The sequence below is a fragment of the Rhipicephalus microplus genome, chromosome X (assembly GCF_043290135.1).
Source record: "Rhipicephalus microplus isolate Deutch F79 chromosome X, USDA_Rmic, whole genome shotgun sequence".
Lineage (NCBI taxonomy): Eukaryota > Metazoa > Arthropoda > Arachnida > Ixodida > Ixodidae > Rhipicephalus > Rhipicephalus microplus.
In genome coordinates this window covers 361,390,054-361,404,982 of record NC_134710.1, presented here as the reverse complement: position 1 = coordinate 361,404,982, position 14,929 = coordinate 361,390,054, and the positions used below count along the sequence as shown (strand labels likewise).

Here is a 14,929-nt window from a genome sequence, read left to right as displayed (position 1 = left end):
ATGCACCCGTCACAAGAAAGCTGTGCTCCAATGTATCCATTTTTATTTAAACAGCTGGAATATATTGCTGGTTGAAATCTCAAGGTAGTAATTTCCCACAAATAAAGGGGACGTTGTGGACACCCATTACTTTAAGACAACGCGTACTTTCTCGTGCATGTAAAGCATTTTCCCACGCGAAAAGTGCATCGCTTTTTTTGCAACTTGACTGGCGAGTTCCGTCAACTTGGGCCTGCATTCACCGCTAACTCCTGGCAAGCATCGACGAGTGTGTGTTCAAGGAACATACAACATTCGAAAACGTCTGATATCGCTGTGCGTGAACAGGTGCGAACATCGGGTTCCTGTAATCTATAGACTCATTACATTAGTGACGAGCCATCAGTTAGTAGCGGCTCTCCGGGAAGCAGCCGCCAACATCTCTCGATCCAGCACTGACATCATAGCGGCAGCGTGCTCCCTTTGCATTTCTTAACGAGAAACGCGTGTTGGCACAAATCCTGCCGTATAGACAGCAATAACTTGCGTACAACTACACACCCCGCTAAAATAACCCGCACCGTCTGACTGCGTAGCCGCAAAACTCCACATTACCTTTCAAGAAAAAATGCTTGTGGCGCCACCCCTCGGCCAGATGAGGTGCCTCAGGCAGTGCATGTCTCTGAGCCCACTACCCCTATTCTAGTACACTGTAAACGAGAGCAAGTGAAGCCGCCGGTGGCCATATTGCTAGAGGAAAAACAAGGCGGAACCCCCATAGACCGCAATGGAATACGCGCGTCGGTTTGCAGTTCTACAATAAAAAAAAAATGATGTAAACCACCTTTAGGTTACACCGACGAATAAATGCCTTTTCTTGTTTATGAAACAAATTATCTCATGCACTCATTGTCAGCTGCACGCTTTCAGATCAATCTGTTTTCCAGGGATGCTTCGCATATTGAGCTGGCGGTACAAAAGGGTTGTAGTATATATAGGGTGTTTTAAGAAATGCGCCTGCTGTTACTCCCGATCCAGGGGAACGCGGCATTTGCTCGTCTCGTTCATATATGTGCTTGTATGTGTGCCGGCAGATTACCAGAGAATATATATAAGAAAGTTGAAATAATAAATAATTAAACCTAAAGTTAGAAAATAGAGGTAATTAAGTAAACTGGGAGTCGCCAGTAATTGTTCTAGAGTTATCGAATTCTAATCAATTTACAAGCGGAACCAAAACCGAAGCACCGATGTCGCGTGCAACCAACAAACTCCAGGAAACGTACCCCAAATGAACCACTTATAAGAACGATTGCAGCGGCGTTAGTTATGCAAAACATTTATCAACTTCCGTTGGCGACGTGTGCTGTCATGGCAAGCGCAGTCTTCAGAGCCTAGAAGCGAGGTAGCTTGATGTTTGATATAATGCCACTCACTCATGTTGATTGATTGATTGACATGTTGGGTTTAACGTCCGAAAACCACCACATGATTATGAGAGACGCCGTAGTGGAGGGCTCCGGAAATTCCGACCACCTAGGGTTCTTTAACGTGCGTCCAAATCTGAGCACACGGGCTTACAACATTTCCGCCTCCATCGGAAATGCAGCCGCCGCAGCCGGGAATCGAACCCGCGACCTGCGGGTCAGCAGCCGAGTACCTTAGCCACTAGACCACCACGGCGGGGCCACTCACTCATGTTGACAACTTCGTCTATCGGTGTTTTGGTTTCGTCAGAAAGATAGAACGGATTTTCAAAGGTGTCTCATCTTGTTTTAGACGCAATTGCTTATTTTTGTGACTACATTCTGTTGAGGAAACGTCAAGGAGGTAGAAACTAACAAATTTTTGCAGATGCGCTCGGAAAGCAGGAAAAATCGTAGGTGCACTGCCAAGCTGCAGTCTGGTGGTCTGCCCCATTCTGTCGAAGCAGCATTCTTCGAAATAAATAGAACAGAGGTGGTCACCGCCCGTAGCCCTCTAACTATTTCTTTGAACAGCACGTTCCCAGGCAGGAAGCAGAGGACTGTCTTTCTAAAATCTGTAACACGGATAATCACGGCATGGAAATGTTCTCTACGTTTGCGAATTCCTCAATAAACATGCACTAAATTCAATATTCACTTACCAAAAAAAATATGCATGCTCGCCGTCAGCCTTGCCTTGTAAGACAACACCAGAAAACTTGGAATTCAAAGGGCATTCAGACGTCCTACTCGCTCCAATGTTTTATACGTGCAGCCACAGACCGCAAGTCCTTCGTCCAAAAACTTAAAACTCAGGGACAACGTCGTGTCAACGAGCATTTAAAGCCTCAAGTTACCTTCCATACAGCTATACGCATGTATTACACGCATGCGCTCCTTTTATATTGTTTCTAATTTAACAAAATACGCGAAAAAAGAGGCGATCGTCAGCGAACGAAGCGAGAATACTTACACGTGAAAAGTGATCCTAGACGTCTTTTTGATGCAATTTGAGCAGCCATAAGCAACGTACGAAGTTACCATAGCCTTGTAAATTCTTTAACTGCTACGAAGCGCACTTTGTCGTCTGCTTCCGAGTCTTTCCTTTTCCAATATGGTGGTGACCGGCGTCACTTATCAGGGTCATAGCCTCCTAGATCTCCCTTGCCTGCCAGATGAGCACGAAACGCCCGTCATCTATGACTGCGCTACCTACGTAGAAAAAAAAAAGGTTTTTGTACTCGGCCTTTGCGATTGGCCATTTTGGCGTTTGCTAATTTGGAAGCACGGAGGAAGGAAAAGGTAAGGAGAGGCCCTGACGTCACTCGTTGTGAAGCCGCGATGAAGACGGAAGTCGGCCATATTGAGTAGGCAAATTCTCCTCTCTTGTTTACATATGAATGCGAAGCAGAAGGCGCGACTCCCTCTCCGGCTCGGAAAGCACGTGGGCTGCGCAGCGCGTGTGTCGTGACGATCCGAAACTAATGGAACTGGGCTCATCACTCAGAGCCAGCGGGACACCTTCAGCGAAATCGCTTCGTCCGAGTAATAACAAAGAGTAACAGCTCGCTGACAACGAAGCAACTACGAAAGAACGCGCGCTAGATGCACTGACAACGGCGAGTGTTTTCACGTCATTAATTCAGCAACTGTACAGACAACACGATCGGTCGTGCGCCTTCTACGGTTGCATTCCGCCACGCGACTGACGCAGCGTCCTGCCACTGTGTCCGTGTTCCGCGTGAAACTCACCTGCGTCAGCATTCTGCGACCGTGGTGACTTTGAGCACGGTGCTAGTGACAGCTGAACGTGGTTGCTGTTACGTTGAGATTACATGCAATGCTGGTGGAGAGTGTACCAAGCGGAACAGAAAATGTGTTTTAATACGCACCTGCAAGTTGTTACTGTACACACACAACACGAAACTACGTATGTGCACATGGTCCTCACGGCGTTTTGCTGGGCTCAACAGCGTCGTCCGTTGTCACAAGCAGGAGCACTGCTCAACCGTCACTGACCTGCAAGGCGTTCGTCGTCATTCAGCTTCGTCATGGTGCCCAACGCCATTTCGCTGAACACTAACTGCTTCATCCGCGTCAACCGCCACACGACACATGGATATGCACTTGTTCTACGCACTGTTGGAACCCCGTGATGGACAAAGAGATTTGTAAACGTTGCTAAGAGTAATGTAACAGCCGGACGAACACTGCGTAACCAATAACGCGGCGCAGAGCACAGATATTGTCCGCCACGGCTCAGCACGAGACCTGGGGAGGCACACATTCCGCCGCCAGCCGCGGCCGCTCACTGCTAGACCAGCTTCACTGCGCAACACGTAACCATAACAACGCCGCCATTGTGCCTACTGACTATGGCCGCCATGATGTCATTTCCGCCACATTTTTTACGCCCTGCGCCGGCTGGGCATGCCCTCTCCTTACCTTTTTCCACGGAGGAAGGTAATCTCAACGTAACAGCAACCACGTTCAGCTGTCACTAGCACCGTACTCAAAGTCACCACGGTCGCAGAATGCTGACGCAGGTGAGTTTCACGCGGAACACGGACACAGTGGCAGGACGCTGCGTCAGTCGCGTGGCGGAATGCAACCGTAGAAGGCGCACGACCGATCGTGTTGTCTGTACAGTTGCTGAATTAATGACGTGAAAGCACTCGCCGTTGTCAGTGCATCTAGCGCGCGTTCTTTCGTAGTTGCTTCGTTGTCAGCGAGCTGTTACTCTTTGTTATTACTCGGACGAAGCGATTTCGCTGAAGGTGTCCCGCTGGCTCTGAGTGATGAGCCCAGTTCCATTAGTTTCGGATCGTCACGACACACGCGCTGCGCAGCCCACGTGCTTTCCGAGCCGGAGAGGGAGTCGCGCCTTCTGCTTCGCATTCATATGTAAACAAGAGAGGAGAATTTGCCTACTCAATATGGCCGACTTCCGGCTTCATCGCGGCTTCACAACGAGTGAAGTCAGGGCCTCTCCTTACCTTTTTCTTCCTCCGTGCCTTTTTCCTTCCTCCGTGTTTGGAAGGCTATGCCTTGCATCGAAGGGTTGCCTGCTGAATGAGGGCAAAATGCCTGTCATCTATAACGACGGCACTTACGTATAGTTAATTACAAATTTGTTTACGCCTTTTTAAAACTTTTTACGTTATTTTTGTTGCATATAAGCTTCAAAAACGTAAAAAATAATTTGAAGGCATTCCTGCTTAAGTGGCGCCATCATCATAGTTCCGACAAAAGCCGCTTACCAAATGACCGCTGATAATCCGGCAGGCAAAGGAAATCTAGAAGGCCATGTCGAGGTGCACCTCCAGTCCAGAAGACCAATATAGAACCTCCTTGATTAAAACAAAGCACCTAACCAAAAAATTGCATGACGTCACTTCTATGCGCCCCAGCAGCCGTTTCTGTGTTAGGGTAGCTTGTGCGCCGCGCGGCGCAGCAGCCTCTGCCTAAATATATGCGCCTCCGTGATATGCGCTGTTCCACCAATCGACCTTGGTTCCACCGCCATCGTCATCTCAGCAATGGCAGCTTCCAGTATCAAACTTTTCCTCGCTCATTCGCTATTACAAAGTGATTGGAACTGTCGTCCTCTAGTTCCTGCCGTTGCAGGCTGCGGTCAAAATAAAAATATTAGCACGCTTTAGCTTTTAAGCGTTCCCTCGTAAAATCTTGGTAAGCTCTAAAAGTTGACGGTACCGTCGTACTCAAGGGATACGGTGCTGTGTCGTTACGTATGTACTAAAGACTCGTCCTCCCTCATCTTTCCCTGTGCGCCTACAGTAATGCAGCGTTGCATCGTTCTCGCGCGAAGAAATCTGCCGACCTTCGGCGGGACCTGCAGTGCCTATAGAGCGGCGTCAGTGAGTGGCTTCATTCATAGCTATTTCTAGTTCCGGATCGCTTCCTGTTACGCTACACAGTAGGGTGCAAACCTCCCAACCTGCTACGTTCGACGTGTTAAACAAACTGCATTGCGACATAACTGCATGTTGCCTCAATGCCAACTCCTCCCCCCCCCTCTTTCCGGGCACATATGCGAGGAAGAGTTGCATTTTGTTGGGCGCGTAACGTTGAACGCTCCGAAATGAACCATGCGAAAATACACTTCCGAATTTCGACTACAAGAATGACGAATTTAATTTTCGTGCCTCCCCCACTGCAAAATCAGTTAGGCTTCTCCCCTCACCAAATCATCTACGGCGCTTCGGTTTCCGTGGTAAAGTCGGTACAGTTCAATCGCTTCGCAAAATTGGCAGCAGCTGCTTTTTGTAAATGTCAAAGCGGCGACAGGATCTTTGAAAGAAGGGCTTCGATTCTCCCACTTGTGCTCTTCGCCTGTTTCATGAAATTTAAGGAATCCCGGCTGCGGCGGCTGCATTTCCGATGGAGGCGGAAATGTTGTAGGCCCGTGTGCTCAGATTTGGACGCAGGTTAAAGAACCCCAGGTGGTCAAAATTTCCGGAGCCCTCCACTACGGCGTCTCTCATAATCATATGGTGGTTTTGGGACGTTAAATCCCACATATCAATCAATGGAATTTAAGAATTAATTATTTCAATTTCTGTAATTAATGCTATGATTTATGTATCTAGACATCTAACGCCGCAACTGTGTAGTCAGCCCACAAATATCGCTTTTTCTTATTTTGAGGAATTTTCGCACACTCGTGGAAACAGCCGGTATACCCTGATGTTAATAAAACATCGTGGCTTAATTAACTTTTAAAAGCATTGTAAGCAAAAATACAAACCAAACTTGAGATAACCTGGCTAAACACTGCATTCAAACTTGGCTTCATTGACCTTCTCGAAAGATTCTTTAGTAAACCATAAAAATAACCTAGGAACAACCAGGCTGCTTAAAATTTCAGCAATAGAAACACTTCGCCCTACCGGCAACTAACCATAGCGCCCCCCCCCCCCCCCCCCTTCCTATTATGTCAATGTATAGGGCTGACTTTGTGCTCCCCTACCCCCCTCATGTGCACGCCTATGCTGAGAGATGAAACCGTTCGTGAGAGCACGTCTGCTTCATGAAAACGCACTTCCATCCAGTGGCCGTTGTAGGAGTTATCTCATAGGCCGGCAGCAAAAGGTCGAGTTCATTGAGATTCTCTGAAGAAATATATGTTGCGGCAAGTGCTCACTCGAGCTCAAGATTCACTAGTGTTTTATTCAGACTCACTCGGACTCAAACTTGGCTAATTATTACTTACCAATTCTGACCCAGACTCGATCTGGTTAAGTCTGAGTGAATCGACTCAAATTTGCTGACCTAAGGTTTTTCCCATGAATCGTTATTCCCAAAAATTTAGCCATCATTCACTGACATCTTCGGTGTGACCGTGTTTGAGCTACGATTTTCTTTTTGCTCACACTCTGCAGTTTATGCTGCTGTAAGTTTGCCCGCCCCCCGAACCGCAACAATCAGCTGGGTTTCTCATGCTTGGTTTCAGCATTACTATCTAGTTTCTTTGAGTGGGAAAAAAAATGAAAAAAATTGAAGAATGTTCGTTTGTATCATGCTTTCTGAAGGACGCAGGATATGAGAATTATAGATTATTGGAATTACTTCAGAACGTCGTCTGATGGAACCCGTCAGTTTTTTTAACGTGCTAAGGGCTGTGATATAGTTTCGTGTGAAAACATAAAAAATTATTATCATAATTTATTCACCTTTTAAGACAGGTGAGGAAGAATGTCAGCATAATATCGGTCGCACTATATCATGCAGTCAATGTCATAAGTAGTTTTTGATAATGGACACAATGAATTTGTGAGTAATACAGGAAAATAATATAGCATATTGTTCTTTTGTATTTGCATATGCATGCTTGATTAGCATATAATGTAGTGCCACTTTTACAGTAATGAAAAGTATGCATACTAATGATGTGGCTCATTAGCTGCCAACTGCTATTTGTTGCTGAAGGTTACTTCACTAATGAAATACTGCAGCAAAAACAAAGGAGGAGGCACAGCCAGAAAAATACAGATTTATGTTATGTTCTGGATGTGTATAATAAGAAGCTAAATTTAATTATACCTCTCTGCGAAAATTACGAAGTAAGGCGAGAAAGAAAAGGGTGTCGTTTTAAAATGAATATGTGTCATGTTTGTAACTTTGACTCTCTGTGCAACGCAAAATAAAGGTAGCTTTTTTTTATTTTCCAGACAAAGCCGACAGAATCGAGGATACTGAGAAAACTGAAGGAGGCTCTAAACGTGAGTTTTCTTGCTACCGTTGTTGTGTCGTTGTCGTCGTTGCAAAAATCAGAGGAGTGAAGGGGGATGAGGAGAGGACACTAAAACACTCTTGGTGGTCCCATAATTGTGTAGATAAACCGTATTTATCGATATATTTAGGGGTGGTGGGTGTCGCATAAAAAAAGTTGTTGAACGTCTTCAATGGGGACACAGTTTATTTGGGTAAATGGGAACAGGAAAAAACACAAGATGCTCTGAAACTGCTTCGGCAAAAGACTAAGAGGCTGGGCAGTGTTTTAGAGAAAATCTCAGCTTTTTCGCGCTTCTGCTTGTGTCCCAAAGGGGAGCCCATGCTCCCTCCTTCTCCCCCAAGTCGCCGAACCTCGGTTCTGTAAATGTGCCAGTGCAACACATTCGTCAGCTACTGAGCACTGTTCTGGCGTTGCTGCAGTCGTCGCTTATTCTCCTGACCTTGAAACAGTGACGACCATAGAGGGAGGAAGAGAGAGAGAGGCAAAGAAACGCAAAGTTGCAGTCCTGTGCTGAATGTTTAACTAGTCTGAATGTCTGCCGATGGTCATTCTCTCTTTGACTCGGCAGCTCGTTCGAAATTGAGAGCAAATTTGTTATCAGCCAGGTGAATTTCATATGGTGATATATTCTTTTAGTGACTTCACGTTCAATGCAAGAAGCTTTTCTATTCTCTTGTTCTCTTCCCGCAGCCGCAAGAACTCCTGGTTGAAAATGAAAGCCACATGCACAACGTTCCCAAAGGTAAAAAAACAGTATCCTGCCATATATTCTTCGATATTCGCCAATCTTGGGCCAAAAGTTGTCCAAGATAGTGCTGTAGAAACTGCTTTCTGTATTTGTCCCTGTTGCATTATTTCATAATGCCACCTTGCAAAGCCGCATGTTACGGCAGCATGGAAAAAGCGCGTAGCCAGCAATTTTTTTTCTGCGGGGGAGAGGAAGCACCTCCTTGATTTTAGGGAGGGCAGCCCCTTGAAATGGTCATTTCTTGCTCTCTATACCATGGTGAAAAACCTTTCGGGGAGGAGGGGGGGCACAGGCCTACTGTGCTGGCCCCTGGCACTGAATGGCCAGGACTTACATCTGGCAAGCGGTGGAAATAAAATGGGACGAACGCCCCGGCACCTTTGATAGGTGGTCATGAGTCTGGTCTTGGATAAATAGCCCAGCAAGACTAGAATATGTCCGTGTACTCATGCACAGCAAAGCCTCCGCATCTTGCGGCTGTGATAAAAAGAACAGCCATCCCAGACCAGCTGTAGCTCGTTTAATGGACGATGAAGCGTGAGTCCTATAGCGTATGTAATCTAATACTCGGCCAGCACACTCACTCTTCATCCTCTTTTTCATCTTCAGATTGAGTATAAGTAAAGACTGTTTGCTCTTGGCGAGGTATGCATCACTTAGTAGTGTGGCAGGTAATGAGGCGTGTAATCAGCGTGTGAGGTTTACACGATGGATATGCATTTATTTTATGTGTGCACCTTCTAAAAAATGGGCAGATCTCTGAATCATGCCTCGAACAGATAAACAGAAGAAAAAGGAGTGAGAGAAAGATGCAGGAACAGCAAGAGGTAATGGACTTTAGTAATTCGAACCTTAAGGGCCACTCACCAGGCCCCATACCGAATTTTAGTCACAGTGGAAGTTGTTGGGTGTCTGATAAGGAACATTTTGCTACAAAAATTTTTTGAATTGGTTCATCACGAGCGGAGAAAGCAGGTTTTTTGAAGCGGCGCGAAACGAGGATGAAAGGAGGCGAGCTTGAAACCCTTGCCACTCCTCCGCGTAGCCTTCGCAAGCCAAATCTCTTCCCCACCATCTCCAACATCCGACCATGAGGTGACGTGCGCATGACGTGCCCAAACAAGTCCAACCCCCGAGCACGCAAGCCGCGTTGCTTTGTTGACCAGCCTTATTTTGTGGTCTATTTCTGCTGGATGGTTTGGAAATGCTGGCTTAGACGCGGTAGAGTAAATGAGCACAATGAGTGCGCGAACGCGTAGGAGCGTTCCACTGCGGTCGTATGCTCAATGCGCAGACCGCGGGGACACGAACGCATGCGAAAGGCTGGCACATTAGCCCCGCATCTCATAGCATTTCACGGGAAAAAATGAAAAAATAACGCGCGCAATTTTTCATTGCGTCTTATTATTTATTTCAAGTTTTATTAGTCTCTTAAAACAAAAAATACATAAACTACGCATTCTGTGTTAAATAATTTTTGCCATGTCACGTGGTATACTGTTGACGTCAGAGCAGATTCGTCTACGTGGAGGACCAACGTCATTACATTGCCGTGTACGTAGGGCCATTCATATGCCCACGTTATGCCCTCATTCTCTAGGCGTGAGCCGGCAGAGGGGAGGGGGAACAGCGTTCATCTTGTAATTTGACCCATTTCCATGGCGCGTAGCGTTGCAAATTTTTGCAGACGTGATCATGAACGCCTCGTCTACGCATTGCGCTTGTCAGCTCAAAATTGTCTAACCTGGTGAGTGGCCCTTTAAGACCATGCTAATGCACCTTTTTCATGATGCCATGGCAGATATGCGCCCTTTCCTATCGGCAATGGCACGAAACGTCTCCTGGTCTACGGAGCCTTTCGTTCTAGCAATATCGGTTCTCTGAGCCCCTACCAAAACGTCAGAGGGCAGCTTGGGAAAATGAAGAAGGTGGACTGAGGATCAGGTTAATAATCTATAGGTTGGCCAGAAGCTCCGCTGTTAATCCATCCTTGCATCACCAGTGCAAGTTGCCCACAGTTTTTTTTTATTGCGTTATAATGCCAATGCTGATGACGCTGCATAGATGAATGCCTTTTAATAACCTCCCTTGGCTATTCAATGTTGTGTAATTACAAAGTGATAGAATGTCGATAACCAAAGATGGATAAGTAAGCCAGTGACCAGTCATTAGTTTCACACCTGCACTGAGTTATGGTTAACTGTAACAGAGTTGTTGAGTGCTACCTGCTGTGGTGCCACGTGAGGTGTTGCACTATCAAGCCAAGGGTGCGGGTTCGAGTCCCAACCACGACCGCTGCCTTTCGAGCAGTAAAATGCAATAAATACCCGTGTGTTCAGGTTTAGGTGCACGGTAAAGGACACCAAGTGGTCTAAATTAATCCCGAGTTTCCCACTGTGGCGTATTTCATAATCAGGCCGCTGTTTTTACTCGTGTAAGACTCCAGAAATTATTACTACCTGTAAGGTCCTACCGTAATCGATGCAACGGTGTATATACCTGCTTCCTAGTATTCCGCGTCACATGTAATTCAGTGTACGCGTAGTGTGTGATACGGTCAATCTATGTAGTCGCTGCAAAGTTCCTTTCCTTTCTCACAGGATCGGAGACGCACTTCCGAGTGACTGTGGTGTCGTCCGCATTCGAGGGTAAAAGTTTAGTGCAGGTGAGTAGGAAGTTGCCCGTGTTTCCGTGTCATATTGAGGTACAATTGCATCTCAAGTCGCCTCTCAATCCTAACCGGCTTGGTTGTGTTCTTTTACTAGCTTGTATATTTTTTGATGAAGACAAAGCGGGGCATTGGCCCATGCTCGGCCAGGGAAAGATAATGAAGTTAAAGAACTAACCATTTTATAATTATTTGATTTACAATTAGTCTATGATTCCTTCTATCTTATTATTCGTTCCTTGGCCTGTCTTTCAGAATGGGTGTGAGCCATACATTTATGGCGAATTTCACTCATCGAGCGGGGCCAAGTTTTCTTACTCCACGGCCAAGAATCTGGATTCCACTGGTAGATTCGAAGCAAGTTAGTGTGTTCCACTAGCAGATTAGGAGCAACTCACTTCGTGACGGAGCGTTTCGCGTGCTCCGTCTTGTAGAGACGAATTTCACTGGAACTCCGAGACTGTGTTGCCGTCATTTCCAGCACAGGCGGGCAGCGCCTGTGCTGGAAATGACGCCTTGCCTTGGAGCTGCCATGAGTGGTGTTTTTCTTTTTCGAGGCGGTGCCCTCTGCACGGGTTTACATTTCTGAAATGGCATTGTTTGATGCTGTTGTTGAATGTGCTGCTGCTGGTTTGCTTCTCGCTTTGAGCGACAGTGAGAGCACTAGTAGCTGCAGCGAGGACGAGCTGCACGTGCTTTCCTGCCGTGTGCAAGGCCGAAGTCTCGACCGAAGATAATCGGCTATGTCGAGAAAGTTTTCAAGACTGGTTTATTGGCGTATGTGCAGACAACTTTCGGCACGACCTCAGGCAGGGCATTCACATGTTCCACTCGCAGATCTGGCTTGGCGCAATCCGAGTGCTCGCTCCAGGATTTCGGCGGCTGCTCCGGATCTACCAGTGGAATTCATCATTAGGCTTTCATTATCATCATCATCATCAACAGCTGGCCCAGTGAATGGGTGTTGTCTCTTGTCTCATTCATTACAATCTATATTCAGGGTTATCAATATACATGGAAGAACATTTTTTTATCTCAAATTTGGGTTTGGTGGTTCAATTGCTGATAAGCCAGTGTGTCCGAGAAGCCTTTATGTAAGCGATTTCTTGATTTTTTTAATAATAAATGTTCGAAATGCATATCAGATACCCTCGTCCTTCCTATTTTATATGCTGGGTCATTGTGACTACAACAACTAGATCTATTTCATGACAGGTGCATTGTTACAGAGAATATGTAGTGTCCTACTTGTAAGGCTGCGCATAAGGCATCTATTTTTTTACATCAGACCGCCGTCAATCCTCCTCCGCTTACAGAAATTTATCCAACAAACAATCTCACCCCTGCTTCACAGTTTTCCATCACGTAGTGAAGTCACCTGCAAGCAGTTAGCCAGGAATGGATCATGTAGTGAGATTTACAAGTGCATCCGTGATTCTTTAGTGCATGGTCTGGCCTCGAGCATGTACACGAAACGTCAGCTATGTGCGAAAATATATTCTGGTCGGAAAGGCTTTATTGTATTCTCAAGAAGAAGATGGCTCTTTTTAAAAAATGTCACTATGACATGCATTGCTGTAGCTAGTCAAGCACTCGCATAAGCCCCAGCTATCCACTATATCCACATCTGAGCTGTCTTGCTTTGTTTTTCTTCTCCACACGTTACAGCAACACGCCATGGTGTACACTGCACTGAAAGAAGAACTGAAGGATCCTGTTCACGCCCTCTCAGTTGAGGTTTGTATATATTGCAATTTTTTTTGCCAACGCTTTGCAATTTTACATTCATAGCAGAGATGCATAGGCGGAGTCATATGGGTAGAACGCCTGTCAGGGTACGCTAAATGTTGGTTACGACAACTTGTATCTCAAATCGATCACGGCAATTGATCGGCTCGGTTTTCAGCAATGACAAATAGTGACTCCACAGAATGTTACAAGCGCCATGTCGTTCGATGCGGACATATTCGAACACACGTGTTTTAAAAGTCATGAACATGCGTCAATCGAATCTCACGCATACTTCTTAACGACGATCATGCCGTCTAAGCGGCTTAATAAGAATTCGTTTACTGATGATTCACTCCTCTATTGATTTATTGGCTGTCGTTGTGGTCATTTCATTCGTATTTATTTTATTTTTTTCCTGGTTTATTGTAGAGCCACTTTTTTACAGAAGAGCTGCTGGAGGTTAATATTTGCCGTGTGTCTTAGATGAACAACTATCATTATCATTAAACTGCGCATATATTCTCTGCATCCTCTTCTTCGTTACCTTCCCACTTCTCCCAAAACATGTGCGCCGATTTGCCCGGCGGGCAATGCAGTAGCTCCGTTATGCGAGAGAATGAGTACAAGGAGAAAAAAAGAGAGGGAGAGAAATTCTAGTGGAAAAAAATTTCTTGGGAAGCCAGATTTGAACCTGTCTGACGCTATCCACGACCCAAAGGTGGTCGTCATAATCACTCACTTATCCAGAGGTGCCAGCAGAGCCTTGTGTATTATAGAATAGCAAGGGGGTTGCAAAGGGAAGTGAGTATAAAGAAGATAGAAAAGAGGAGAGAATGGGTACAGAAAGGATGGATTGAAAGAGAAATAGAAAGAAATGGAAAAAGCAAAGATAGATGGTGAAATAGCGGTGGCTCATAAAAGGAATGAGTCAGAGGAAAGTGAGGAAAATAAATAGAAGCAAATAGACATAGATAGAAAGAAATAGAAGACACAGGCGCAAAAAAAAAAGAAAGCAAGCACAGCTGTATATAGTGTAGTGTAGCAAGGGTGGGAAAGAGGGAGATGCGAGGTTCAAAGATTAGCCAGGAGAACGAAGCCATGCTGACCAGCTTTGCTCGCGACCAGCTTTGCTCGCGACTTAGTTCAATTGATGTATAGTGGCTGTGCATCTTCTCGCTTAAGTTACTTCGTTTGCACAACAGTGGCCTTATTGTTATCACTAAGGGCAGCTCTGTGGGCACTATTACATTTCTCATTTTTGCCGTTTCTTTGGTATTCGTTTTTTGTTTTGCGTCAATAAAGGCGATGGTTAAGATGTATCGTGATCGCCGATTGACTGATGTCGCCAAGTAAGTATGTCTTAGGAGCGGCAAGGAGTGAAAACCTTGCTGATTTCAGCCTGTGGTCAAATGCTCTATATTACTTGAATTTCACTACAAAGTTGATGCTTGCTTCAAAATGTAGTGCTTTGCAGTTCGTTTGCTTACACAGTTGTAACGTCGAGTTCTCAGAAACGCTACTTGGTGTTTACAATTTTTGTTTGTTCAACAATCGATTACTACACCGTTCTTTCATTACTTTCAGACTTCAACGCCGGACAAGTGGCAATCCGAGACCAGAAAATCGCCGCCTTGCCTTGGAGGAATGAAGAGGGAGAATCGAGAGAAGTAATGAAGCATATACTTGTATTTCGAAGGTGACAGTAGGGTTTACATATTGCTATAGAACGATGATCATGTGTTCCAATATTAAACAAGAATGAACATACCATCTTTACAGCTACACAATTGTTTAAGTCCGTCCAATTAACTTTAATGTTTTGTAACGTGACCAAGCTACGACCTGATTGCGAAGCATGGGGAAATAATTTTGTGTGCCGAAAATTCTCCAGCGAAACACACCTTTTTTTTTTTCATTTAGCTTACACTGTGATCCGGCCGCTGTGGTGGTACATCGAGCCACAGACCTGCAAGGCAACGCCATGGACAAATATGCCGCTGCGGTCGTTGTTCCCTCTAACAGTTATTTTTGCTATATGCTGCCGATATTTGGGTGGTATTTTCACGTCCAGGATTCAGTAA

At 45.6% G+C, this 14,929-nt stretch overlaps 2 protein-coding genes across 8 annotated transcripts in view; one reads left to right on the top strand and one right to left on the bottom strand.

Moving 5' to 3' along the window:
- Positions 1-3,821, bottom strand: part of LOC119185819 (uncharacterized) — a 150,376-nt gene extending 146,555 nt beyond the window's left edge. For 3 of the 5 annotated variants that reach the window (XM_075879883.1, XM_075879885.1, XM_075879888.1), the window contains exon 1: positions 3,338-3,821. Coding sequence is in view for 2 of the 5 variants with exons in the window: in XM_075879888.1 (XP_075736003.1) it covers positions 3,338-3,387 (50 nt within the window). In the remaining 3 variants the exon portion in view is untranslated. Of the gene's footprint in view, positions 1-2,418; positions 3,306-3,337 lie in introns of those variants that run through there. The other 2 variants (XM_075879882.1, XM_075879887.1) reach the window with 1 other exon arrangement.
- Positions 3,822-3,879: 58 nt separating this feature from the next.
- LOC119161104 (bolA-like protein 1) lies at positions 3,880-14,635 on the top strand. 3 transcript variants are annotated; one of them, XM_037413440.2, is made up of 7 exons: positions 4,893-5,135; positions 5,244-5,323; positions 7,637-7,687; positions 8,392-8,443; positions 11,050-11,114; positions 12,786-12,854; positions 14,433-14,635. In XM_037413440.2, exons 2-7 carry the CDS (start codon positions 5,246-5,248, stop codon positions 14,517-14,519), a joined length of 402 nt encoding a protein of 133 aa, XP_037269337.1. In that variant the 5' UTR covers positions 4,893-5,135; positions 5,244-5,245; the 3' UTR covers positions 14,520-14,635. The 3 variants fall into 3 exon arrangements, with proteins under 3 accessions (XP_075736014.1, XP_037269337.1, XP_037269336.1); XM_075879899.1 differs by lacking the exons at positions 4,893-5,135; positions 5,244-5,323 and adding an exon at positions 3,880-3,991; XM_037413439.2 differs by having other exon boundaries at positions 4,902-5,323.
- Positions 14,636-14,929: the final 294 nt, after the last annotated feature.